Raw genomic sequence first — 26,186 nt, 5'->3', positions numbered from 1 at the left:
TTACTCAGAACCGGAATTGTACTCTAAAATTGTTCTTTCAAATAATAAATCTAAATCAAGTACAAACACCTGAGACTCATTCATAAAATCTCCTCTAAGCCCTGTCCTGACAAGGTAAGAAACTTAGTTATGTACCTAAACACACCGGATATAATAAAAGCGTTATTCCTTTAACCAACCTCTGCTTACCTCCTGACTAAGACCCAACGTTTTCCTACGCGACAGTATTTTAAACATTATTGCGTCTAGCCATAACACCACCTCGTCTAGACATAACAATATTATCGTTTAAAATTTGCGTAAAAAGAAACACTTTCATATTTTTTGTGTGGAAAATGTAATGCGAGCAAATTACTTGACCAACATAGATGAACCGAGCAAATTCGACTCTATGAAAATTATTTTATTTATTTTGAGTATTTTGCAGGGCTGATTTGAGAGTTCATGACATTTTGGAAAGGTTAGAAACGTACTGTAATCACCCTTAGGGTATTCACAGAACGATTCTGACACTTAAAAAAAGCGCGTCGCAACCACCGCACTCGGCCCACCACACAAGGGCAAACAGATCCTGGACACCGGACGATATTCAGAAGATCCGGACGTCAACAACCACTATGGACCGGCTGATGCAGCGATGGGAGAACCAGAAAGCGCAGATGACCATGGAGCATCCCGAGCTCCCACAATTCGACGAAGAGGGAGGCTGGAGCTACCACCAGCTGACCGAGCATATGTTTAGAGAAGCCCACCACGGTCACTTACACCTACGGTTTCTATTCAAAGAAACCTACGGTGGTAAGGGATTCGGGCGATCTCCATTCCATCCGTGCCGCCTCTGCCAGCAGGACACCGCACACTGGCAAGGCTGTTTTTACTGCTGAGCACGTGTGGCAGCTGCACCGATGTACCAACAACTGGCCATGGAGGCAGAATGCGTCAGCCCAGAACACTTTATGCTTCCCAACGCTCCTTGCGCCAGGTGTATCGGCAAGTAGGTTTTGTTTAGATTTCAGAGAAGCTTGCAGGTTCACCGTTTAGAGCTGCTATAATCCTCTCCCAAATCCTTCCTATTTCTAAATAAATAAATAAATATTAAAAAAAACACAAACAAACAAAAAATACACTAAAAATATATATATAGAATAATAAGACAAAAAAAGATAATAATACACACACACACACACACACACACACACACACACACACACACACACACACACACACACATACGACAAAAAAGAGACATCACACAAACAAAAATATATATATGTATAGAATAATTACAACAGCGCTCGGAGAGTGCTAGTCCCTTGCTTTATCAGCAAAGGACTCCGAGGGGTGGGCATGTCACGTCGATACTAAGAAAACGTATGTGACGAACCATGATAAGTAATTAAGTATCACGAGAACACACATGACGGGTTATGGTAACTAATTGGGTATCGATAATTTAATTTTCTGTCGTATCAATCCTCCCGGGAACATTTGTAAATCTATCTAGCGAGATAGATTAGGCTAAGCACGTTCTCCATAATATTTCCGCGAATATTACTCACCGCATATTAATTTAGCAAAATCAAGGGAAGGGGCACATCAGCCTATGGTCTAAAAAGGCTGGATCATGATCCGCGATAGCTCATACTCAAGCTAATACTCATACTCGTACTTATACTGATTCTCACTCACTCAGTAAAAGAGTAGTAACTCAGTAATTTAGTTATTGTATTATTTCTCTTTCGCTACCCGGATATTTAGAACGAGAATTATACTCTGCTAAGCATTATAAGCTTGTCTTTCAACAATCAATCTTAATTAAGTGTAAACACCTAAGACGGTTTCGTAAAATCTCTTCTGAAGCCCAGTCCTAACCAGGTAAGAAACTAACTTATCTACCTAAACATCCTACATATGTAATAAAGGCACTATTCCTTTAACTAACTTCCGCTTAATTCCTGACTAAGATCCAACTTTTACCAACGCGACAATATTTTAAACATTACTACGTCGAGCCATAACATCTCCTCGTCTAGGCATAACATAGCAAAGACTCCTTTTCTACTTATTTTGATTTTCTATTACTAAATCAATGCTTTAACTATGATGGCAAGTGGTTAATTAAAACTTCAGCATTTAATCTTTAGAGCTTTATAAACCATAAATTAGAGAAATGCAAATTATATATGTATGTATAACGTTATATTTTTTCAAAGAAGCTTCTGAAAATATGTAAAAAGATAATTTGAAAAGAATACCCTGAAATGAAATGTAGAATAAAGTTTGTTTTTATATAACTGGATTTATTGTAACAATTATATTATAAAATTAGCTCTATATAGAATGTTTCACAATGTAATGAAAAATATTATTTACAATGTATTATTTGCAATTTAGATACTAGTATCAAATATGCATACTACGGCTAATGTTATAAAAATACGAAAATAAATTTTTCAGATAACATTATCTTTAATAGTATTAGATTTTACATGATAGTAAAGTTTCACAGTTATATAAAACTATGCATAGTATAATAGGAATAAATTCTGTTGAGCGATCCATATTAAATTGAAATGTTAAAATTTAAAATTTGTATGTGAAAAATGTCAATTTTTTATTATTAATAAAATGTGCTAGCCAAAGAAGTCAATTTATAAAAATTTATCGTTTGTTTTTGGGTAATATGTATTGTAATGTTTTTGTTTGTTTTCATTTTTATCACTTCGTATTAAAAATACGTGCCACTTAAAAAACCCTAGAAATCACCTGCGCATGGCTTGCTACGCAGTGGCTCATAACATATTCTTCAACCTGTCATGGTGTCAGAAATCATGTCATTTTTTAAGTGTCAGAATCGTTCTGTCAACACCCTTATATGTTATGCTCTCTGAGCTTATTCTCTCTCTCTCTCTCTCCTCTTGTATAAATATAATATATAAATCTCCACAAACATATATAAAATATAAAATACTTCACTAAATTTTTTTAAATTGCATAAAAATAACCTTGTTTCTTTCTAATTTTCTTATCATTGTTGTATACGAGTAAAACAAAAAATTACTCGTTCATTCGAAGTTATTGATTCTAATTATTTATTAGTTTAGAATTGATAATTATTTATATGTATATATATAAATATATATATATATATATATATAAATAAATAAATATATTTTTCATCATTCAACCATATTAAAAAGGAATTTATTCTGTGAACATGATTGATCCAAAATATGCGGATTTACCAGGAATTGTGAGCGTTTCAATGATAGTAGTTTCTTAATCATCTAGATACTTTTTTTTATTAATTTTGACATTAAAAATGCATTTCTTTCAGATTTTAATCATTAATGTCATTATTTATTGGATTTATTTTTTCAAAATTTGGAGTCAAAATATTAAATATTTGAAATAAAATTTCTTTAGATATTTACAAATATTGAAGTTTATTTGTATTCCAGGCCTATGATCAACCTGATGTTTATGAGACTGAAGATCTTGCAACTGATACTTTTCAAGACTGTACAGAGGTAGTATTACTGATATCAAATCAATGCTTTTTATTAATTAATAGTGATTACAAGTATATATTGATAAGTGTTAATTTTTCAATACAACTTTTTTCAATAAATACAATGATTTACAATTGCAATCTGTTTCAAAATGATTAACCTATATGAAATAAAATTTGAAGAAATTATTGTGCTATATAGAAAGCAATAAATTTATAATAAAATTTATAATAAAATAAAGTTATTATATATAGTTATATTATACTACAAATATTACTGTAGTTTCTTTTTAAAAAAAGTTTTATAAGACTATTTAAAAAATTAAATAATTACAATTCTAATAAATGTAGTAAATATATTGACTCAACAAAATTATTCAATCAAAATATGGAAACTATTGAAATATTATTTTAATTTTTTTATTATTACAGGAAGATAATGATTCAATAGAAAAAATATATGTCAATACTATAGATGCTTTTCATAAATTCAAAGATAAACATTTGAGTTCAGTCAATGCTGATTTTTCTAATTCAATATCAACTAAAAAGAAAACTGGGTACAATGTATCGTAAGTAGATTATCAAACTAATTTATCATTAAAATTATAATGTCTATCTTAGACATACATTTCAAGTGATTGTTTACTAAGACAAAATATAAATTTCTTATTAAGCTATCAGCTTTTATAACTGTATGCTAAAAAAATGTTTACTATAAAAAACTTCTCATTCACTTATATTTTGTAAACCTCCATCCTTTCAGAAAAATATTAGATAATATTAGATATAAAAAAAATTCTTATGTAAGTAGTAAGCAAAGAAGGTAAAATTCAGTTGGGATAGTGCTATATTATATTTAAAATAATGACTAGAGCCAGGAAATCAAGGTAAAATCACACAATATACAATATGAGTATATTTTCATTAATCAATAACATTAACATAGCAAGCATGAGCTCATGACATGTTTATAAGCACACGTATATACAGAGGTTTAGAAGTGCATAAAATATGTTCAAGATGAAAATTTTAAGTTGTAATTTTTGACAAACTAAGAAAATATAATATATAGACACTTCTAAACTGTTTTAAAAATAAAGTGTCATAGGCTATGTACTCGGTTAAACTTTGCTTTTTTTAGTTATTGTTGGTCAAAGTGATCTGCTAAGTGTACCCTCCTAATAAGGTATATGATTGGCATTCAGCCATAGAAAAATAGAATATTGTCAATGATAGAGGTAAAAATTAATTAATCAATGGAGAAAAGTTTATATAGATACAAATTCTATTTGATTTTGATTCAAAATAAAATTTCAAATTTTTTTTTAATCAGCATAAGATTTTTTTATTGAAAATGACAATAGAATACACTAATTTTTTATAATCAAATTTAATTATTTTTTTAATGTATTATTTGACATTTGTACTTTCTATAGAGAAATTTATTGAAAATCCATTATATTGAACATGCAAGCATTTATACTTGCCTTTAAAACCATCTGGACTATAAATGGTTTTTGCGACTATCTGAGGACCTATGACAAAATTTCTTACAACTAAAACAAGCTGCTTGATGCGTTTTCATGTAAAAACTTTATTCTGCTCCTCTTTTACCGGTTTTTTTAGCAAAGCTTAGGATTTTCCGTAGAGGTAAATGACCTAGTTTTTGACTAGGTAATTGACCACTGTAGAAAAATCTATTGTTTAAATATAAAAAAGAATGTATGACCATTAAAAATTTTTTGAATTATTCTTAGTAATCTTTAATAACCACCGCTAATTAGATTGATGTAATAATTTGCTTGAAAAAAAATATTCTAGATGCTGCTTATTGGAATTTATCTATATTTTACGTAACGAAGTGGAAAAAAGTTCATGTCACAAAGTACGTAAAATGGAATCACATTTTTGATAAAATATTCGATACTGGACAAAAAAAATATAATTTCTTTTGTAAACTAATGTCTCTTAAGCATTAAAATGATCGGAAAATTGAAATATTCGAGAAAATATACGGTCATTTAATTAGATCTATTTTAGAAGCTCCATTACAATTTTGGACCGTTCCATGCAGGCTGGTCAATTACTGGCAACTGTGTATCCAGTTTTTGACCAGGCGTTACATTACTAATAAGTAGATTTGGATTACTGTAGTATTTAGGTTTACTTTATATAAGGAATGGTTAAAGTTGAACGTAAAACTAATAAAAAAATACCTCACAGTCAAGTTTGTAATAAAAGATGTAAATATAACACTGAAAAGTACACACAAGATGTTCTTGAGGAAGCTTTAGATAAAGTACAGTCTCGTGCTTTGAGTATAAACAAAGCTTGCTCTGAGTATAGAATACTCAAAAGCACCTTAATAAATAAGTTACATAAAGATTCTAGTGCAATGCAGAAAAGAGGGCCTCCATCAGTGTTGACTAGTGATGAAAAGTTAAGGATCAAGCGGTGGATCATCGACAATGCCTCCATAGGTTATGCTATGCATCCAAGTGACGTTAAACTAGTAGTCAAAATAGTATTAGATAAAGTTCCAAGAGCCAATCTATTCAAGGACAATTTACCAGGGTCAAATTTAAGTTATTTTTAAGTGCCATTCGGAAATTGACTTGAAACACACTCAAATTCTGTCAAAAAGTAGAGTCTTCGAGACGGAGCATAATCTTCGACAGTGGATCGTTGATGTTAAATATTATTTAAGTAAGCAAAATGTAGTAGACATATTAGAAGATCCTATTCGTATCTTCAACTTAGATGAAACGGGAGTGCAATTGTGTCCAAAGACTTATAGATTACTTATATTAGTAAAGGAAAAAAATGTGTATTATATATCTTCAGGACAAGAGAAAGAGATTGTAACGGTATTAGGCCGCTATTTGATAATGAATGAATTTTATAAAATGTTCGTTGAAAGGAATGTTAAATTTTCAGTTGTACTATTGTTTCATGGACACAGTTCACGTATAAGTTTGGAGTTGCACGACTTTGTGTAGAAAAGGGAATACTTATTGTGCCCTAATGTTACTCATATCATACAATCATATAATGTTGGTATATTTAGGCCATGGAAAATCCAATGGAAGAAAGAAGTTACATCACATTCACAAGTCATCAAAACTTGTAACCAAAATCAACCTTGCTCCAATATTTCACGAGGACTATAAAAAGCTTGCACACCCCAAGTAATTAAAAAGGAATTCGAAAATTGTGGTTTGTACCCTTTTAATCCAGATAAGATTGACTACACTAAGTGCATGTCAAACAAACAACAAAACATTAGAAACAATAGATCAACTGATGATGTTATGTCTACTGAAAGCTTGAGCATAGAGAGTAGAAATGTACAAAATGACTTGCTATTAAGAGATATAGAAAATAGTATTCCCACAGATGTTTTGAATCAATTTAAACCAGCTTATGCAAGTGATACGTCTTCATCCAGTGAAATAATTTTGTTCAACATGTAGAAAAAATATAAGGATTCATCAATTGCTAGCAATATTTCAGATATTTATTGTGATTAAAATATGCTTAGTGACGTAGAAATGACAGTCAGTAATGATAATTTAAATTTAGATGTGTCTATTAGTGAAACTTGTGATCTAGTCCAGTCAATGTAGCTCTGAAAATGAAATTTCACCCACGCAGCACCTTTTTTGATATTTTGTTCCTTCCGATATAAGGAAGCTATACCTTAAAAAGTAGCCGTGGAAACCTCTGGGAAATATGAAAAAATTTTAAGTTTTTTGCAAATAATTCGTTAATAATTGTGAATACTAGAGAAAAGTTCAAACAAAAGTTGTAGAGCGTAAAATTCTCCATTGAAAAATATCGTCGTTTGTTACTTTTGATGTAGTATTTACGATTCTACAGCGAATGTTCCGAACACGACGGTATTTCTGCTAGTTCTGCATTATCGACGGAACAAAATTGATGTCTAAACACGCTGTCTACTGTGCAATCCTATTGCATCTCCTGGCTCAATTGTAATTTGAGTATATAGTTTGCTGCTCATACCTACTGTGTCTCTAAATTCCAGTTCGCGATGATAAGTTGCGATGCTGTTAACCCATTGAACCATAGAATCATACAATATATATTGTACGGTTTTATCTGTTCAATTTGCATAGCAGTTTCAATTTATATTGTAATTTTATGGTCATATTATTAAAAATCGTATTAGTATAAATAATAAATAGATAAGAAATTTAAAACAATTTTTGGATTAATTTTTTCCTAACTGTGCATTTATTATAATAATACGTTTTATTATAAATACTTTTGATATAAATTTTTTTTATAAATATGTTCTTTCTAGAATAGATATTTTCCTTAAATCTCTTGAGAGTATGGGGAACTCACGTTTTATACGCAAGTTCACGGGTTTAGCGCACCCGGGGTCCCTGAGCTGGGAGTGGGTTAACGACGCCTACTTCCTAATTACCGGAACTCCCTTTGATCACTTCAGCAACTCTCACCGGACGTAGTGACGGTACGTTGTGATCATAGGAACTGGGGGCTTGGCTTTATTGTCTGACCACGAGGATGGTAAGGCACCATACTCGCCTTACCGGGTATGGTGCGCTGCCCCGCGGACCAGTTAGTTCATCCCTATATGTTGCTCTTTCTGAAACGGTTGGAAGGTGTCCTAAATCCTTTCATTTATATTGATACACGTACAACGGTCCAAAAAACATACTCATGTACTCATATATACACACACACACTTATACTAACACTAACACAATATACAAGGAGCATACACTTTTATAACTACACGGGTTACATACCCTTCAGAGGAATTGGTTGGTTGGTTGGAGGACGTCCTGCCAGCCTTAATAGGAAAGGGGTAAGAACCAGATGGCAGACTAAACAAAAAACTTTTTTAAAATAAACCGCTACTCACAGCTTAGTGAGACCACTAACACCTCGCACTCTGGGCCCGAACGCTCTCGTTCCAACTCTAGATCTCGATCCCCTATCGAATCATCTGATAGGAATGGAAACGAGAGGGGTATGATGTCTACACTAACGATACCCTCCACTTCTCATCCTCCTAAAAATAAAAAAAAGATTAAGAAGGAAAAAAGGATGGAGAAGGTAGAAGAAGAAAGGATGAAGCAAAAGAAACTTATGAAGATGAATGAAGGGAAGACAGAGAAAAGAAAGAGATAAAATATGATGATGGATACAACCAAAAGGGGCGGTAAGGAATTGTATGTGGTATGTGAAAAAATAGGAAAAGGGCCAAAGGTGATCAAGGTTGAAGAACTAAACAAGTAGAACGAAGAAGAAGACGATGTAGATAAAGAAGGAGAGAGAAGAAGTAAACGCTTGAGACGAGCGGAAGAGAAGAAGGCAACCGAAGCCTCAAAAATCTCCTCTAGAGATGCGCTGGATGAGGCGAAATCGATCACTCGTGACCTTAGACACGTCGTACTTAGCGACACAAACAAGGTTACTAAATGGGTGGCCGATGCAATCTTCCAGCAGTCGGACCGTTACGAGGAGATTATTCAGCGACTGGTTGCTGAAAATTCGAGACTAAAAGGACAAGTAGAGGCCTTCAATAGTATGGAACGCGGTATGGGTAATTTACGTGCTGGTGTTCGTGGTGTAGTAAATGAAATGACTAAAAGAATAAATGTAAGTGTAAATAGTATGAATGAAGTGAGCAAACAGATATTGAATGCGGTTGAAACTATGAAAATGAATGGACTGAACGATAGAAATGGAAGTAAAAATGTTGGTGTGCCTGAAAAGAAAAGCTATGTGGTGGTTTTGAGTGGGGTGAATGGAAATTTCACAAATGGAGAAGTGGAACAGAGAGTCAATGAAGTGATAAGACCGAATGTGAATGTAAGAGTAAACTCGGCAGAGTACATTCGGCAAAAGGTGGGGGCATTGTAGTTTAAACAGCCAGCAGAGAGGACAGATATAGACTGATGAGACATGCTGGACTAGCGATAGCTGGCTTAACAGCTGGGGAACCAAAGAAATTGAATTCCCGTATTATACTGTATGATGTACCGTGTGGTATGCGTGAAGATGTGATATTGAGGGGTGTGTATGAAAAAAATGTGATGGATATAACAAGTGTGGATGAATTTAGAGCAAGTGTAAGGACAGTGAGAAGAATAGAGAAGATGGGTAAGAATGTAGGCCATGTAATCATCGAATGCCTTGCCAAATGTAGGGATAAGATGACCAACCATGGGCGTGTGTATGTGGAAAAGATGAGTTTTAAATGTGTGAAGTATGGGAGTGTACTTAGGTGTTTTAAGTGTATGATGTATAACAAAACGAGAGTGTGTACATGAAGTGTGGTAGACCCGGTCACAAGGCCGGGGCCTGCGGCGGTGCGGAGGACTGCCGTAACTGTCGAGAACGGGGACGGCCCTTCGGGCATACAGTGGCGTCCCGCCTGTGCCCGGAGTATGAAAGAAGAGTAAGAATGATGGAGAACAGATTAGGTGGATAGTGTGAGTATTACAAGTAATAATGCGGATGTGAATGCAAAAGAAAATGTGAATGGTACTATGAGGATTCTGCAGGTGAATTGCCAGCACTCCTACACGGTGATGTGTGACCTCAGCAAAACTGTGATCGATGAGGGCATACAGATCCTGCTATTGCAGGAACCTTACGTCTTCCGGGGGGGTGTTCACGGTTTACCTGCGGGATCCAGAGTGTTTCTAAGTGTAAGTGAAAGAGCGGCAGTATGTGTTATGGACACTAGTATTGTGTGCATGCCGATGGAAGAATGCAAGTGTGGTGTGTGCGTGTGGGTAAAGGGTGGTTTTGGGGAAATACGTATAGTTCACCGCCCCTGGGAGATAGTCTCTGGAGATACAATGGGGCCGTTTCCCAAATCGCTACAGGGCCACGAATATCTACTCGTGTTTGTAGACCTTTTCACTCGATGGATCGAGTGCATCCCGATTAGGAAGGCCAACGCGAAGACTATTAAACGGGAGCTCAATGAGCGCATATTTCTTCGGTATGGTGTTCCTGTCGGATAATGGGACACCGCTTAAGAATAAGCTTATGGATAGTTTCCTCGAGTCCAAGGGGATGATTCATGCACACCCTATTCCCAAAAATCTAATATCACGGAAACAGCCAACAGGACTATCAAGACCATGATTTCTGCATTAATCGAAGAACGTCCCAATACTTGGGATAAGCACATGGCTGAGTTCGCTTTTGCATATAACACCGCTGTATAAGAAGCTACTCGCTCTAGCCTGGCATTCCTGAATTATGGAAGGAATCCTGAATTGCCTAACTCCATGAAGAGGGACGAGGAAAGAAAGCGGAGGACGAACTTCAATGAGAAGCCCTGGAAGACTGGCGCTCACGCATGGAAAAGCTCAAGGAATACAGAGCAAAGGTGTCCGAGAATTCGAGAGCCGCACAAGATCGCCAAGAGATCTATTATAACAGGAAACACCGCGATATGACTTTCAACGTGGGTGACAAAGTGTGAGCGCAGAATCACTTAATGTCGTCGTCAATCAAGGCCATCACAGCCAAGTTAGGTCCGAAATACTGCAGTCCCTTTGTGATAGGGCGTCGGAACGGTCCAAGTTCCTATCAGCTCAGGGATGAGGATGATGCAGACTCCGGTAAAGTTGCCTTGGAGGGCCTGAAGCCCTACTTCTACCAAGCGCAACTCCTTGGTGACGAGGAAAGTACCGATGACGAGCTCAGCGACGAGCCGGACGAAGCACAACCTGAGTTAGGCCGGATGGTAGCGGTTACGCGGAATGATACAGCAGACGTAGGACGAGAGGAGACGGCCGAACCGGAACCTGCACCAACTGTGGCGTCCAAGAGGAGAGGACGCCCCAGGGGATCGAAGAAACCTCCGTTGATCCCAGTGGCCGCCTCCCCTCGACGTCTATACCTGAGGAACCCCGGAGGGGAATCGACTTCTTAACTCCTCCTTTTCCTTTTCTATTAGCGCCTGAACTTTTGCCTGACTGTATTTGATTTAATTACAGATGATGTCAACGGACCGACAGTTATGGGTGACCCAGGAGCTAATCGAGGGAATTGCGCGGTTGACGCATGAGCTGTTGGCAGCGGGGGCCTCGCCTATTCTGGTAGACTTGGATACCCCAGTCACTGCCGACCTAGCACGGTTGCCAAGTACTCTCAATCTACCAGCCATTGGCCCATCTCCGGATGTATCGTCGTATACTCCCGCGGTCGTCGCTTCGGTTATGGCACCGGAAGGATCTGCTTGCCGAACAGCGTCTACGCATGATGGAGCCCTTTCAGGGGGCATCAAAGCCGCCTCCGAGGACAGGCTAGCAGCAATTCCGCTGCCAGGCCCAATGGACCCACCTGCGTCAACGCATGATAAGGCCTTTCCAACAGCTACCGGGGCAATCTTTGAGGACGAGGTGGCCACGACTCCATTATTTGAACCGACGGTAGCCCAAGGCGGCAAAGATCTGTCCGCGGAGTGGGACAGAATCTTGACTCGAGCCAAAGCTGCCAGGAGGGCCCGGATCGATGCTGTTAAGTAGGAGCAGGAGACTTATCAGGCCGTCTTCTATTTTACGGATCACTCTGATACCCAAGCCGCGGAGCTAGCCAAAGAGTGGCTTCCCAAGGTGCAGGAGGCCATCGATTTGGCTGCTTACCTTGAGGAGGCACGTTCGGCCTGTCTAATGGAGAAGAGGCGACTGGAGGCAGAGCAGGAGAGGGAGTGCATCATAGCGGAGCAGGCCAGGAAGCTCCAGGAACTCCATGCCCTGTGGACCCAGTTTGCAACCTTAGAAGATGAAAATGCCAGTCGACTTCCTCTTATTTCCCATCTGCACACATCTAGCAGGTTGAGGAACGGCCAGGTCACCATGCGAGGCAGGGAGAGGCTGCTATCTGCCCGTGTGGCAAATGAGAAGGCCCCCATCTGTCTTCGGGTAATCCGAAGCTGTCCACACTGCGGTTTGACTGGAGTGTCCAGGGGAAGGGACTGCCCCAACTACACCCAGCACTGGAAGTGGGCCCAGGGATTCTTGGCCCCATACTCATACAACGATTAGGAGGATTCGCCGTATTCTCCTGCGTTAACGTATCCGTATCGCGGGAAGATTGTTCGCCAAATACCGGTTATACAACATGTTTGTATAGGAAGGGAGGCGCCTATACTATGCTCATTGTTTATCTTTATATAGTAATTTTTTAATTTTTTAATTTTTTGAAGGAGAGAGAGAGAGAGAGAGAGAGAGAGAGACATCCTTTCGAGCTGGTACATTCGTACTCAGCGTTTGGGCCGGAGGGATATAACGAGTGAAAATGCTGACTCGTTATGTCTCTCTCGCCCTAGTAGCGATAAGTAAATGTAACCTGTTTCTCCGAACCTATCCTATATATTCATGAATTTATTGTATTTATATTTATTTATGGAGTGTAACTACATATTTACATATGTAGTTACACTCCTGTTCTGATATAAGGTAAGTGAGGTGAGAGAGAGATGCGAATACGCAGGGACACTTCCGTGCACGACAGCAAGCCACGGTGAGAGAGAGACAAATATAGTCGCGCCTTAACGAGTGACCGCGCGCACTGATTGACTTATTAAGACGGAATCGCGTAGTTGAGCCCGCAGCGCGAGGAGTAGCGGTTTTGACACGCGAGTGAGCGGACGGAGTTCTATCGACTACTCTCTTCTACCGAATCTCAGCTTTGCCGTTCTGCTCTTTCTTTCGCCTCTGAAGTTATGTGGGAGACGTTTGGTGCCTGATCGAGCACGAGCTCTGTCTTTGTGAGCGTCTCTACGAGGGAGCGGGTTGCGACGTCGCCTGACTCCTCGGACTGACTGGATACGTGAGCTACGTTTGGTGGTAATAGGTAATTTGGTGAAAATAGGACTGCCGGTGCACGAGGGACTGCTTCTCCCGAGAGAACTAGAGCTATGTGGTGCACGGGACGACCCATCTGTTGTGTGCATTTGTCGAAACCGTCGACGAACATAGGGTTTAGGCATCTGTTTTGTAAGTACCGGCTTGATGGTTTGCTCTCTCTCTTTACTCGTTCGCTCAGCGTGCTCTCTCTTAATATACGAGGGGTGTTCCAAAAGTAAGGTGACTTTTCAATTTTCGATAGCTACGTACAATCAAGTTTTGAATTTTATTGTTGTTATGTTGGTACTCTCACCACAATCATATATTCATAGTTTTTACTATATATAGTACGTGTTGTTTTTCTGTCAGAGGCGTCAGAGGTTAGAAGTATTTGATGTGCTCGGCGATTTTCTTCTATCGAGAAGAGTGGAGCAAAGAGTTTGCGTGAAATTTTGTGTGAAGAATGGAGGAATCCAGTGCTCTAAAGTTCTTGAAATGTTGACAATTGCATACAGAGAGTCTACTCTGAGTAAGAAAAATGTGTATAAGTGGTATAAGCTATTCTAAGAAGGCCGAGAGAATGTCGAAGACGAACCTCGTCCTGGACGTTGGACGTCCCAGCATATCAACAACAGATGAAAACGTTGAAGGTGTGGAAGAAATTGTGTTAAAACATCGTCGAATCACCATCAGAGATGTTGTAGAAGATGTTGGCTGATGGGTTGGCTCATGCCATATTCTTTCGGATATTTTAGACATGAGACGTGTGTCAGCGGAATTCGTTCTAAAATTGCTTGATTTTGATCAAAAGAACCGTAGCATGACCATCGCTAAGGAGATGTTGAATGAAGTCAATGAAGATCCTGATTTTCTCAAAAGGGTTGGGTTATAACTGGTGATGAATCGTGGGTATATGGTTATGATGTCGAAGCTAAAGTCCAATCGTCCCAATGGAAGACCTTAGAAGAGCCAACACCTAAAAAGTACGCCAAGTTCGATCAAATTTCAAGGTTTTGCTCACTGTCTTTGATTATCGTGGCGTAGTTCATCAGGAATTCTTACAATAAGGTCGTACGGTCAATAAGAAGAATTACCTTGAAGTTATGTGTCGTTTGCGAGAGGCAATACGCAAAAAACCTCCGGAACTTTGAAAAAACAATTCGTGTATTTTACGTCACGATAATGCACCTGCTCATTCATCGTTGCTTGTGAGATTTTTTGGTCACAACCAACACCACAGTCATGCCTCAGCCTAAATATTCACCGGATTTGGCTCCTAGTGACTTTTTTATTTTCCTAAAACTTAAGAAACCCATGAAAGGACATTAATTTCCAATGATTGAGGAGATAAAAACTGCATCGCCGAAAGAATTAAAGGTTCTACCTCAAAATGATTATCAAAAGTGCTTCGATAATTGGAAAAATCGTCGGTACAAGTGTATTATATCTAACGGGGATTACTTTAAAGGGAGCAACATAAATATTGATCAATAAATAAATATTTTTTGAGAAAACCATAAAGTCACCTTACTTTTTGAACACCTCTCGTAAATACACGGAAAAAAAAGTAAGCATAGAGCAAATGCGTAATTTCGCATCCAACGGCAAGCACAGAAGCCTAGACCTCAGATAGGTAAAGGTTCGACTAATTGCTAGTCGGCACCCACTGTACTGTCGTTAGCTGCAGAACTATAGTATGGGCAGGTCACTATGCGGACGCAGGCCAACTCGAGCGCGCTAGACTTAAATTTGCTCCAGTACGGACTTGGCAAGACCCATGGCTGATACGCTTAGTATGGTCTAAAGTAGCCCGATTTTTACGATTCGAAAACGGAAATGTTTATTTTTTTATATAGAAGCTAACGCTTTATATTTAAATAAGAATAAATGATTCATTGAAGTAGTCAATTATTTCGATATTTCTTGATTGACCTTTTTGGAGAGCAGGTCAAAAACGCCCGACCGCTGGCCGGGTCCTACACAGCAGGGAGCCCGGCCGAGTGGCCGCTATCATTTGATCTTGAAATAATTGACTACTTCAATGAATCATTTATTCTTAATTAAATATAAAACGTTAGCTTCTATATAAAAAAATAAACATTTCCGTTTTCGAATCGTAAAAATCGGGCTACTTTAGACCATACTAAGCGTATCAGCCATGGGTCTTGCCAAGTCCGTACTGGAGCAAATTTAAGTCTAGCGCGCTCGAGTTGGCCTGCGTCCGCATAGTGACCTGCCCATACTATAGTTCTGCAGCTAACGACAGTACAGTGGGTGCCGACTAGCAATTAGTCGAACCTTTACCTATCTGAGGTCTAGGCTTCTGTGCTTGCCGTTGGATGCGAAATTACGCACTTGCTCTATGCTTACTTTTTTTTCCGTGTAGCCACCGATTGGTTCTTGCGTTTGTTATCTGCTGCATTTCGGTGTTTATAATGAAAGTAAACTGGATAACGTTCAATTGGTTTTCGATGCAGATGCCAATTTGTACTGTGAGTCCTTTAACGATTTAACTCTTTCCGGACCTGCCTTATTGAATTTTATAGGCGCGATCATGCATTTTCGTCAGAGACCAATAGACAACAAAGTAGACATGCGGGATATGTAAATATGTCCGCGACGTAGGCCATACCTTTCGTGCAGCACGATCAAGTTCTTCCCATAACAATTCAATAGGATTTAAATCAGGAGATTGGGGAGACCAAATCATACGAGGTCTTTTCAAAGAGTATCGCGAATTTTGTATGTATTCAAAAATTATTTATTTATTCATGAATATCTATTTTATCTCCTTCAAAGTAATCCCCCTCAGATATAATGCACTTGTACCAACGTTTTTTCCAATCCTCGAAACACTTAAAAAAATAATTTTTTGTGATCATGTTCAGCTCCTCCTTCGATCTTTATCTCCTCAATCGTGGTGTAGCATCGTCCTTTCATAGGCCGCTTCAGTTTTAGGAACAGAAAAAAGTCACAGGGAAAGGTCTGGGGAATGCGGTGGCTGTGGCACCATTACTGTGTTGTTTTTAGCCAAATATTCGCGCACAAGTAACGATGCGTGAGCAGGGGCGTTATCATGGTGCAAAAGTCAGTTTTTGTTCTTCCACAAATCCGGACGATTCTGGCGGATTGCCTGGCGCAAATTGTGCATAGCTTGCCGGTAATATTCCTTATTGACCGTACTACCCTGTGGCAATAACTTATGATACACGACGCCCCTGTAATAGAAGAAAACTGGGAGCAAAGCCTTCACGTTCTATCGAATTTGGCGCGCTTTTTTCGGTCTTGGCTCATGCGGCAACTTCCATTGGGATGATTTTGCTTTGGTTTCACCCTCATAACCATAAATCCATGATTCATCATCAGTTATGGTCCTCTGGAGCACATTTGGGTCGTCACGGACCGAGTCCAACATCTCCTGAACAATGTTAACGCGATGCTGTTTTTGGTCGAAATTGAGTAGTTTTAGCACGAATTTCGCGGCGACCCGATTCATGCCCAAATCATTGGTTAAAATCGAATGGCGTGAGCCAATCGATATATTTAAATCCTCAGAAATTTCTCTAACGGTGATTTGACGATTGACCAATACTATTTTCTTCACTTTATCAATGTTTTCTTCTGTTGTCGGGCGTCCGGCACGTTGTTCGTCGTTCACGTCTTCTCGGCCCTCTGAGAACATTTTGTACCACCGATAAACGTTGCTTTGGTCCAAGATAGCTTCACTATATGCCACAGTTAACATTCGAAATGCGTCCGCGCAATTTACTTTGTTTTTCACACAAAATTTGATACAGATTCTTTGGTCCATTTTTTATAATAGGGAAAAATCGAAGACGAGCCATAACACGTCCAAGCAAAACGGCTGTCAAAAATTAAATAAACATTCAAAATGGCCTACCTTGTCAACATAAGTAAGGGACATGAGTACCAATATAACGCTAGAAAAAAATCAAATTAACGTAGCCCGCGGAAATTCAAAATTCGCAATACAGTTTGAACAGACCTCGTACATTTAAGTTTTTCTCTTTCTTCAAGACTTTTTAGATAATTTTTCAAAAGTTAGATGTATGTTTTGAATCATTGTCTTGTTAAAATATAAAATTAGAGTCAATTATTCTAGTTCTTGAAGGAACGACATGCCTCTGAATAATATTGTAACAGCTTCCTTTCTTTAAAACTCCATCTATTTTTACAAGGTCACCAACATGGGGACCCCTAAGATATCCCTAAACCATTACTAATACCATGCTTAACTATGGTTACAACACAATTTTCTGAAAATATTTCATTCATTTTTCGACGTGTATAAATTTTCTGTTTGTTTCTAAATATTTCGAATTTAGATTCGTCACTCCATAGAACTTTTCACAATCAGGTATAGTCCAATGTCTATGTTTTTTGGTCTAAAATAAACGTTTTTTTCTGTTAACTTCTCGAAGTAAAGGTTTTTTCACAGCAACTCGACCAAAAAGACTACGTTCTCGAAGTCTTATTTTGATATTTGTTTCACTTATTTTCATTTTCAAATTAGTTTGAACTTGAGATTTGATTTGAGCAGCAGTTGTAGCGGGAAATTTCGGGGGGTCAAAGCCGCGTACACGAAATACTTCCGCCACAATACCTGTTCGGACCGTTTCCTCTGACTAATGATAAGAGCGTCAGACTGCCATTCCTTGGCTACGGCGATCCTCGAGGATAAAGTCGGAAATTGGCGCGTAGGTTTATCAGCCTACGGTGAGACTGCGCAGAGCGGGTAATTGGTGGTCTCACGTCGATAACTTTTTCTTCAGGCCGCTCGAACAACCAATGGTTTTTTCAAGTACTGCAACATATCCCAATCATTCAAATCGGTGAGGTCGTGTTGGGTTGATTCCCTTGTTAATAAGGGGGGGAGGTGAGCCGATAGTGCCGAAGCATGTAAGAGGAGTGGAGGTGAGTTGACAATGCTGAGCTGAAGATGCACGGGCAATAGCTTAGGGAATCAGCTCAGTGAGCTGATATCCCATGAACTACGGCCTCTCTTGTTTACCTACTAAACCGATGTACGACTATTAGATTGTATTACAAAATACTTAACGATGCGACTTAATATGTGTAATAAACAAAGGAAAAATTGGAAATGCATGTACCTGACCGCTACAATTCCCTAGGCGTACCGATAAGCGACAAGTAGTCTGTTAAATTAAATCAACATAATTTCCGTCCGCACCAAAAAATAAATAAGAGTAAGGGTAGATTTTTTTCATCAATCAATACTTACCGACTTACTACGGAACCACCCCAACCCTCCGCCTCCGATTTTTCTAAAATTGAGATATGTTATAGTTCGTAAAAAAATAAAAGACCCGTATTTTTTTTATTGGCGGAAAAAGCTATCTAAGGGATGAAACCCACCCCGAAAAAGCAGCCCCAAAAGCAGTTCTATAGCAATATCTTTAGTTGTAATAAATATTTTTTTATGAAACAAATAAACACAAGATACTTATAAAAAAAGTAACAGACACACATCAATTTGGTCCCCGGGGGTTGCAACTCCTACGCTGTATAGAGGAAAAACTGTATTTTTAAGTGTATTTTTACCTTATAAAATCGAAAAATTATGTTAAAAAAATTAAAAAAACGATATATTAGTAGAAAATGATAAAATAAAATTGACGTGTTTCGGGGGTTTCCTATTATCTATTATTTCAAGTGTGAACTACCCCTTCATCTTATTAATACAATATAAGCAGTTGTTAATTGCAGATTATGCTGGTTATTTCATGTTCTATGACGCTCAAAAAAGCCAAACACATGTATACTTTTGTTCTGCCGAATAAACTATTTAAAGGGTGAAAGCTCAACTTCTCAAGGGGCAGGGCCGTACACTGCCCCTTGCGTACCAGGGGGTCTCTCTTTCTCTTACGGCCTTATTGGAAGGCTTATTCTTCCCTCTTTATTATTTCAATAGATTTCCGAATATGTATGGATAATCCGACTTCAAACTTTTAGTTTTATGGATACAAATACATAATCCGACTTTAAACTTTTAGTTTTATGGATGCAGATAATCCGATTTCAAACTTATAAACCCCTTTCTTTCTCTTACGGCCTCACCGGCAGGCCTCACCTGCCCTCTCTTACTTCTAGAACTAAGATGTGATAATGATCTCGAGATAACCCTCGGCTATCCGCGAATCGCAGCCGAAACTGGTAGAGGCTGAGACAGCCTTGCGTAAAACGCGGCACTCATTTCACCCAAGCTGTTGCGTGCGGCCCTGGCTAATCGCCACACCGCCAGACGAGCGAAACATTGAGGAGGCATGCCGCATCTAATATGTTGTCATAAAACAACAGGCAGACGCTTGCCACGTCGAATCAACCAGCTTACACTTAATGTTTTCCGAGATATTAATATAATTACTTAATAATTACCCGAGACCTGTCGGTACCTGCTATGGAAAACATTGGGATTGTCCAGAAGTTTTCCCGGCGCGTCCGACATCTATCGGTCAGATGTATTTTAATTATTCGCGCTTAGCTCTATCTAACCGTCTGCTACATCAGTCTATTTTGACTTTCGAATCTATCCAGTCGTAGGTTTGTTTGTGTCATAGAAAATTTTGTCTCGAAGCATTGCTTAGTTTCCTGTTGATTATATTTACATAGTCAGTTAGTTTGTTGTATACAGTTGTATACACTATATATATATACATATATACGTATATATTTATAGATTTGTACACGTTGATTGACGTTTTTGAAGTGACTTTTTTGCAGTGAATATTTGAACGGTAAGTGTATAACGTTTTAATAATTTTATAATTTTCCTCCACAAAATAACGCAAGAATGTATTTTTAATTTGATATTTATATTGTATTAACCCGTAAAGTACATATTTTATATATCTGCTAATTAATTTGTTTATCAAAACAAAGTTATAAGTAAATTTTAATTAACAATTTAAAATAAATCAAAATTTAAGAATCTTTCTACACTTATTAAAAAACTTGTAAAAACAAGTATTTGATAGTTTTATAATTTTTATCCAGTTTATTTGCAGTAGAAAAATTCAATTATAAATTGTTTATACATATGTATATATCCTTTAAGGCCCATGCAGTAAATGGATGATGTAGCGACAAATTAATTACGATTTTCATCGTATAATTAAAAATAAATCATATGTATTTTTTCTACTGTGACGGCTAGCCGTAACTTAGTTTTTTTTATTTAATTATTAAATATGACGAACGGAGTGGGAACCTTTCTGATTTCCCACGATGAAAACGCGTTCGAGATAAAGTGTTTACAGTGGCCCGAGCCTGCGTACTCGGCCTTACAATCAACGCTCTATCCTACTTTGTCCCACGCGCATGTGTTGACAGGAGCCTACGATCATCGCGTATACATCGTGAAGTGCTATCACGCTGATAATGGAAGGGGACCATAAAAATGCAATCTATCTTTTTTTCCTACCGAATTTTAAGAAAATATCCGTAATATTAAATAGATTTTCATCAATTTTGTAAGTTATTATAATGCGCGTCTTTTTGTTACCGAATAACCAATAAATAGAACAATAATGTATTTTATAATAAATCGTAAAAGGTTTGGATTTTTCTGAAGGTTTATAATAATCACTATGTATCGTTAAAATTAATTAAGGTTAGTACGATTTTGTATAAGTAATTATAAACTTTAGCGTTACTTTTGCTCTTAAAAGTGGCACTCCGAGAGCCATCTCTGGAGAAAAGGGCCCAAGTTAAAAGGGGACCGCCCTTTCTCTCTCTGAAAATTCACGCCCACAGACCAATAAAGAAATCCTAGATATGATTAGAAAATTTTCCACCAATACAAAATTTGGCCGTTATCGCTTCATGGGCCTGAGGAAAGGGATTTCCACCCAACCACCCACTGCTTTAAAAAGCTCTGTACAAGACTGGAGGGCAGTGTGGAGTGGGCACCAGGAAGTGATTATTACCTAACAAGAAGTGATTACCAGTGAGTGAGTGCTGGAGGAAACATCAAAAAAGAAAAAGTCAGCCAAAATTCAATTAAGAAGCCACCCAAGTATATTCAGAATATACAGAGAGAGAAAGAGGCCAAAGAGCAGAGAGAGCGCAGCCTTAATAATAAGTAATTAGAAAAAATAAAAGTAAGTAAAATCTTATATCTGGCTATCCTTTTCTTTCTTTAAGCAAGCCACCCTTTTTTTTGGAAATTCATTAAGCGTGAGTCTGGTGTGTTCGTAATAACATTTGGTTATTACATTCCGCGCTAGCATACAGTTTTCTTAACGCAACAATATTGCTCGTCCCGGCTAATGTGTTACACGATAGCCAAATCAGAGCAACCCTGAGTTTACGCTTACTCCAAGCGTACCTGAGAGTGACCCCGACGTCACACTACTTTGGAACTTTCAATTGTTTGAAAAAAATTATTTAAAATGAAAATTTTCATTCGTGAAAAATTGAAACCACCAATCGATTCTATTCAAAATCCAAGACGAAAATCACTATGACGTTTTTTTGTCAGTGTACAATATTTATAAGCAATTGAAATTTATTAAAATTATTGTGATTTTCGACAATTAATTATGCCAATCGATTCTATGGAAAAAAATTATGACGATAAATCAAAATCTGACGTAAAAACATCATAGATATTTTCGCCTTGATTTTTTTCGTAGCTTCGATTGATGCTTTTATTTTTTGAAAATCAAAAATTGCCCACTAAATTCTTTAAATAATTTTTTTATAAACCATTGAAAACTACAAAAGAAAAAATACGTGTATTTTATTTTTTTATTATATGTACAATAAATGACGAATTATGTTTCATTTATATATACTATTGTTTACTGTATTATTTATTTACAAAACTTTCTTTTTCAGATTGCCATGTCTAAGTCTTTAACAGCAGCGCAAATCTCCGACATCAAACAGAAACTGTTTGAAAAGCAGTTGATGGCCAGTCTTGCTAAGGAATATAATGTATCATCCAGGACAATCGGGAGAGTGAGGGACATGGACGGCCAGCAGTAGACAGGCCTAGAATCCCCAATCATCAGGAAGCACCAGGTGAACTTGTCGATTAAAGACAAACTGGACATCATCGCCAAGCTTGAGAAAGGACAATCGACGGATGATTTGGCAAAGTTCTATAACGTCGATTCTTCAACTATCAGAAATACCAGATCTTCAAAATCAGATATATTGAAGCGTAGCTTGGCGCTGGAGCAGTCAAAGCAACCATTAGATAGTAAAAGAATTCGTACAGAAGAAAACATCCGTGACACAGCGCTATATTCTTGGTTCGAGGACGAACGTGCTGCTGGAACACCAATCTCGGGTAGTTATCTCCAAGAAAAGGCTTTGGAGCTCCACAAAGCGAAAGGACTCGAAGGCAAATTCAAGGCGAGCAGCGGTTGGCTCGACAATTTCAAGAAGCGCTATGGTATCAGAGAATTATCCATGCAAGGAGAAAAATTGTCTGCTGATAGTATTGGAGCAGAAGACTTCAAAAGTGAAATGAAGAATTGCATCGTAGAAGTAGGCTACTCTTTGGACCAAATGTACAACGCAGATGTAAAGGCCTTATACTTCAGATCGCTGCCACGGAAAACTTTAGCTGCAGGCCACGAAAGACAAGCAGCGGGATTTAAAGAGCCAAAGGAATGAGTCACGGTCATGTGCTGCGCCAATGCGACGGGATCGCATAAAATTACGCCTTTAGTCGTCGGAAAATTTGCAAAACCAAGATGTTTCGCTAAGTGTAAAGGAGAAAATATTTTGTTACCAGTGAAGTATACTAGCAGCAAATCAGCCTGGATGAACAAAAAATTGTTTGTGGACTGGTTCGAGAACGTCTTTATTCATGAAGTAAAAGAAAAACATCCAGTGCATAGGAAAGTGCTTCTTTTACTTGACAATGCGCCATCTCACCCTTCTGCTGATGAGCTGAACCAAATCGACGAGACGTTCCAAGTGAAGTTTTTACCGCCGAATGTGACGGCTTTGGTTCAACCTATGGATCAAGGAGTGATGGAAAAAATGAAAAATATGTACCGAAAAAAGCTGTTGAAAGAGCTTTTCCTGCAGCAACGTGGAGGCAGTACGAAAGGCAGCATTCACAAATTAGCGCAAAAACAAGATATGAAAGATTGCTGCTATAGAGTTTGGAACTCTTGGAATGACATCAACGACCGAGATATTTCCCATGCCTGGAATCGGCTTTTTGATGTCGCTGATTTTCCACGAGAGCAACGAGTTTCTGCAGAAGAAGTCAATCAGTTACTTGCCCTTCTCAGAGATGCTCCAGAGTACGCTGATTGTACTTTTGACATGGCAGCAGCTTGGATTGCAGCTGATTTTCAAGAAAACGCCTGGGAGCGTTCAAATGTTATTGAAATTTATGAGAGGTATGTAAAGATGTTTTCAAAAAATATATTTATATATATATTGTAACGGAGTAACACCGTTTAATTATATTTTTAATCGCGCGATTTTCTTGAAAGGGCGAATGTAATCATTTATGCTCGAAATACAACCCGGAGAGCATGGGGAGACAGGCGTCAGTCAACCAGTAATTCTAATTAACCTATAAGAAAGTGAGTGGAAGCAAAAAAGAGTGAGCGAGTCGAAAACACTTGTTAGTAATACGAACAGAACCTTTTATTATCACTCAAATACTACATAAGGTCGGCCCGCGCGTTTGTTTACATCGACGCTCGCTCATCGACAACTTGTATTGTCGGGACGCTCGCTGCTCTTTGTGATTGGAGCCGTTACATGCACGCTTCGGATTTCAGAAATTAATTATTAGACATGCAACCGCGATCGCGAAATTAAGCTGGCCAGCTTACCTTAATACTCGCAGGCGTACGAAGGTGACACAGACGAGTCGCACAGCGAGAAAATTGTCCTATTGTTTATGTCGCGGATCGCGAGTTCGCGCACACGTGGTTTCGCCCTCGATGGCGAAACCTCACACACACTCTCTCGATCTCTTCGCGGGCGACGTTTCTCCGTCAGCTCGGGTCTCTCCCCTTGGTGGTTGAATGGCACCTTGGCGACAGCGAACACTGCTAGCTGGTACTGATCTGGGCGATCTTCTCTCAATAATTAACTTTAACGGCACACGGATCGATGTTAACAAAACAAAAGCGGGCGAGCGGGACGGTGGTCAAAGCTTCACTCTATGACTCGATCTCTAGCTCACGTATCAGTAATCGGCGTCGTAGTTGCGGGTGAGCGTGACGATGACCAGTGCTTCACTCTATGACTCGATCTCTAGCTCACGTATCAGTAAACGGCGTCGTAGTTGCGGGTGAGCGTGACGATGACCAGTGCTTCACTGGTTCAATTTAAATCGCGCGCGTTCCGTCTCCTCGCGCGCCGAATTCCTTCGTTACGTTTTTCGTCTCCCCGGTAGGTGCTGCCCCCGTAGCAGCAATTAGGTCATATTATTAGCGCTAATTTGACGTTTACCGTCACAATATATATATATATATATATATATATAATTTCATGATACGTTGTATTAAAGCATGCTATAATTTTTTTTTAGGATGACAGCATTTAGTAATCGCTCGGAAGAAGGAGAAGAAGAAGAAGAAGAGGAAGAAGGTGAAATTGAAGAAAGCGATCGTGCATGCCAACCAGAAGAAGAGGTTTCACGCGAAGATGCGTATAAGGCTGCACTGACACTCTTGAAGTTTCTTGAGAATGATTGGGATTCTACGCCAGGCCAAATCAAAAATATCCAAAATCTTGCAGATCATGATATTACTAACTATAAGCCAATTTGAGTTTTTCATAATTTAATTTTGATATTTATGTGATTTCTCAGTTCCTATATGTGATAAAAAAATATCTAGTTTGTACAATGAAAATAAAATAGATTTTTATTGATTTTTTACCAAACGCGTTGTGTATTGTGATTATTATTGAAAACAAGACATGATGAAAAAAAATACCAGTATGTAATTTGCAATTGCTTATAAAAATTATTTAAACGAATTAATAGATCTTTTATTTATAAAAACTAAAAAAACCATTGGTGTTATTAGTTTTTCAAAATCGGTACTTTTTAAGAAATTTTGAATTGTTTATAATGATTTTACACTAACAAATTAGAATCTGACAAAAAAAACGCGATAGACAATGTCTTAGATTTTCTCGTCAAACCAATTGATGCTTTTAATTTTTTTAAAGAAAAAAAAATTTTCCGATTTATTTTTATAATAAAAAAGTAACAAAAATATAAAAAAATATGGTATTAAAAAAAAGAAGTATTTCGTTCGTTCATGTTTTACAAAGAAATTAAATAACTAATTATTGCCTATACATATGTAGAAATCATAAATAAAATTTATTTGCGTTCAATTTTTTAAATTATCAAAAAAAAGTTGACTATCATATTAATTATACTTTGTTGTTAACGTATGAATTTTGTTTAATATAAGGCGCAGCTGCTTATTTTCAACTAACTATTTTTGAGTGCCCCAAAGGGCCCACGCGGCAAGCTACAGTGTGCTCATACCTGGCCGTACGCTCTGATTAGCTGCCGCTCACCGAGAAGTGCCGGGGCGAGCTACTCCTGAGAGCGAGAAGTGCCGGGGGTTCGACTGTACCGGTCTTTTATTTTTTTACGAACTATAACATATCTTAATTGCAGAAAAATCGGAGGCGGAGGGTTGGGGTGGTTCCGTAGTAATTCGGTAAGCATTGATTGATGAAAAAGATCTACACTTACTCTGATTTATTTTTTGGTGCGGACGGAAATTATATTGATTTAATTGAATAGACTACTTGTCGCT

General features: G+C 38.0%; 1 protein-coding gene across 2 annotated transcripts in view; it reads left to right on the top strand.

Moving 5' to 3' along the window:
* Positions 1 to 3,160: 3,160 nt before the first annotated feature.
* Positions 3,161 to 26,186, top strand: part of LOC131669473 (dynactin subunit 2) — a 293,206-nt gene continuing 270,180 nt past the window's right edge. For both annotated transcript variants that reach the window (XM_058944483.1, XM_058944402.1), the window contains exons 1-3: positions 3,161 to 3,253; positions 3,462 to 3,530; positions 3,944 to 4,083. In XM_058944483.1, coding sequence (XP_058800466.1) covers positions 3,218 to 3,253; positions 3,462 to 3,530; positions 3,944 to 4,083 — 245 coding nt within the window. In that variant the 5' untranslated portion in view covers positions 3,161 to 3,217. The remainder of the gene's footprint in view (positions 3,254 to 3,461; positions 3,531 to 3,943; positions 4,084 to 26,186) is intronic.

This window comes from Phymastichus coffea, unplaced genomic scaffold (assembly GCF_024137745.1).
Source record: "Phymastichus coffea isolate CEN01 unplaced genomic scaffold, Cenicafe_Pcof_1.1 PCOF00001, whole genome shotgun sequence".
Lineage (NCBI taxonomy): Eukaryota > Metazoa > Arthropoda > Insecta > Hymenoptera > Eulophidae > Phymastichus > Phymastichus coffea.
The sequence above is the reverse complement of the archived record's forward strand: the minus strand, read 5'-3'. Positions and strand labels throughout refer to the sequence as shown.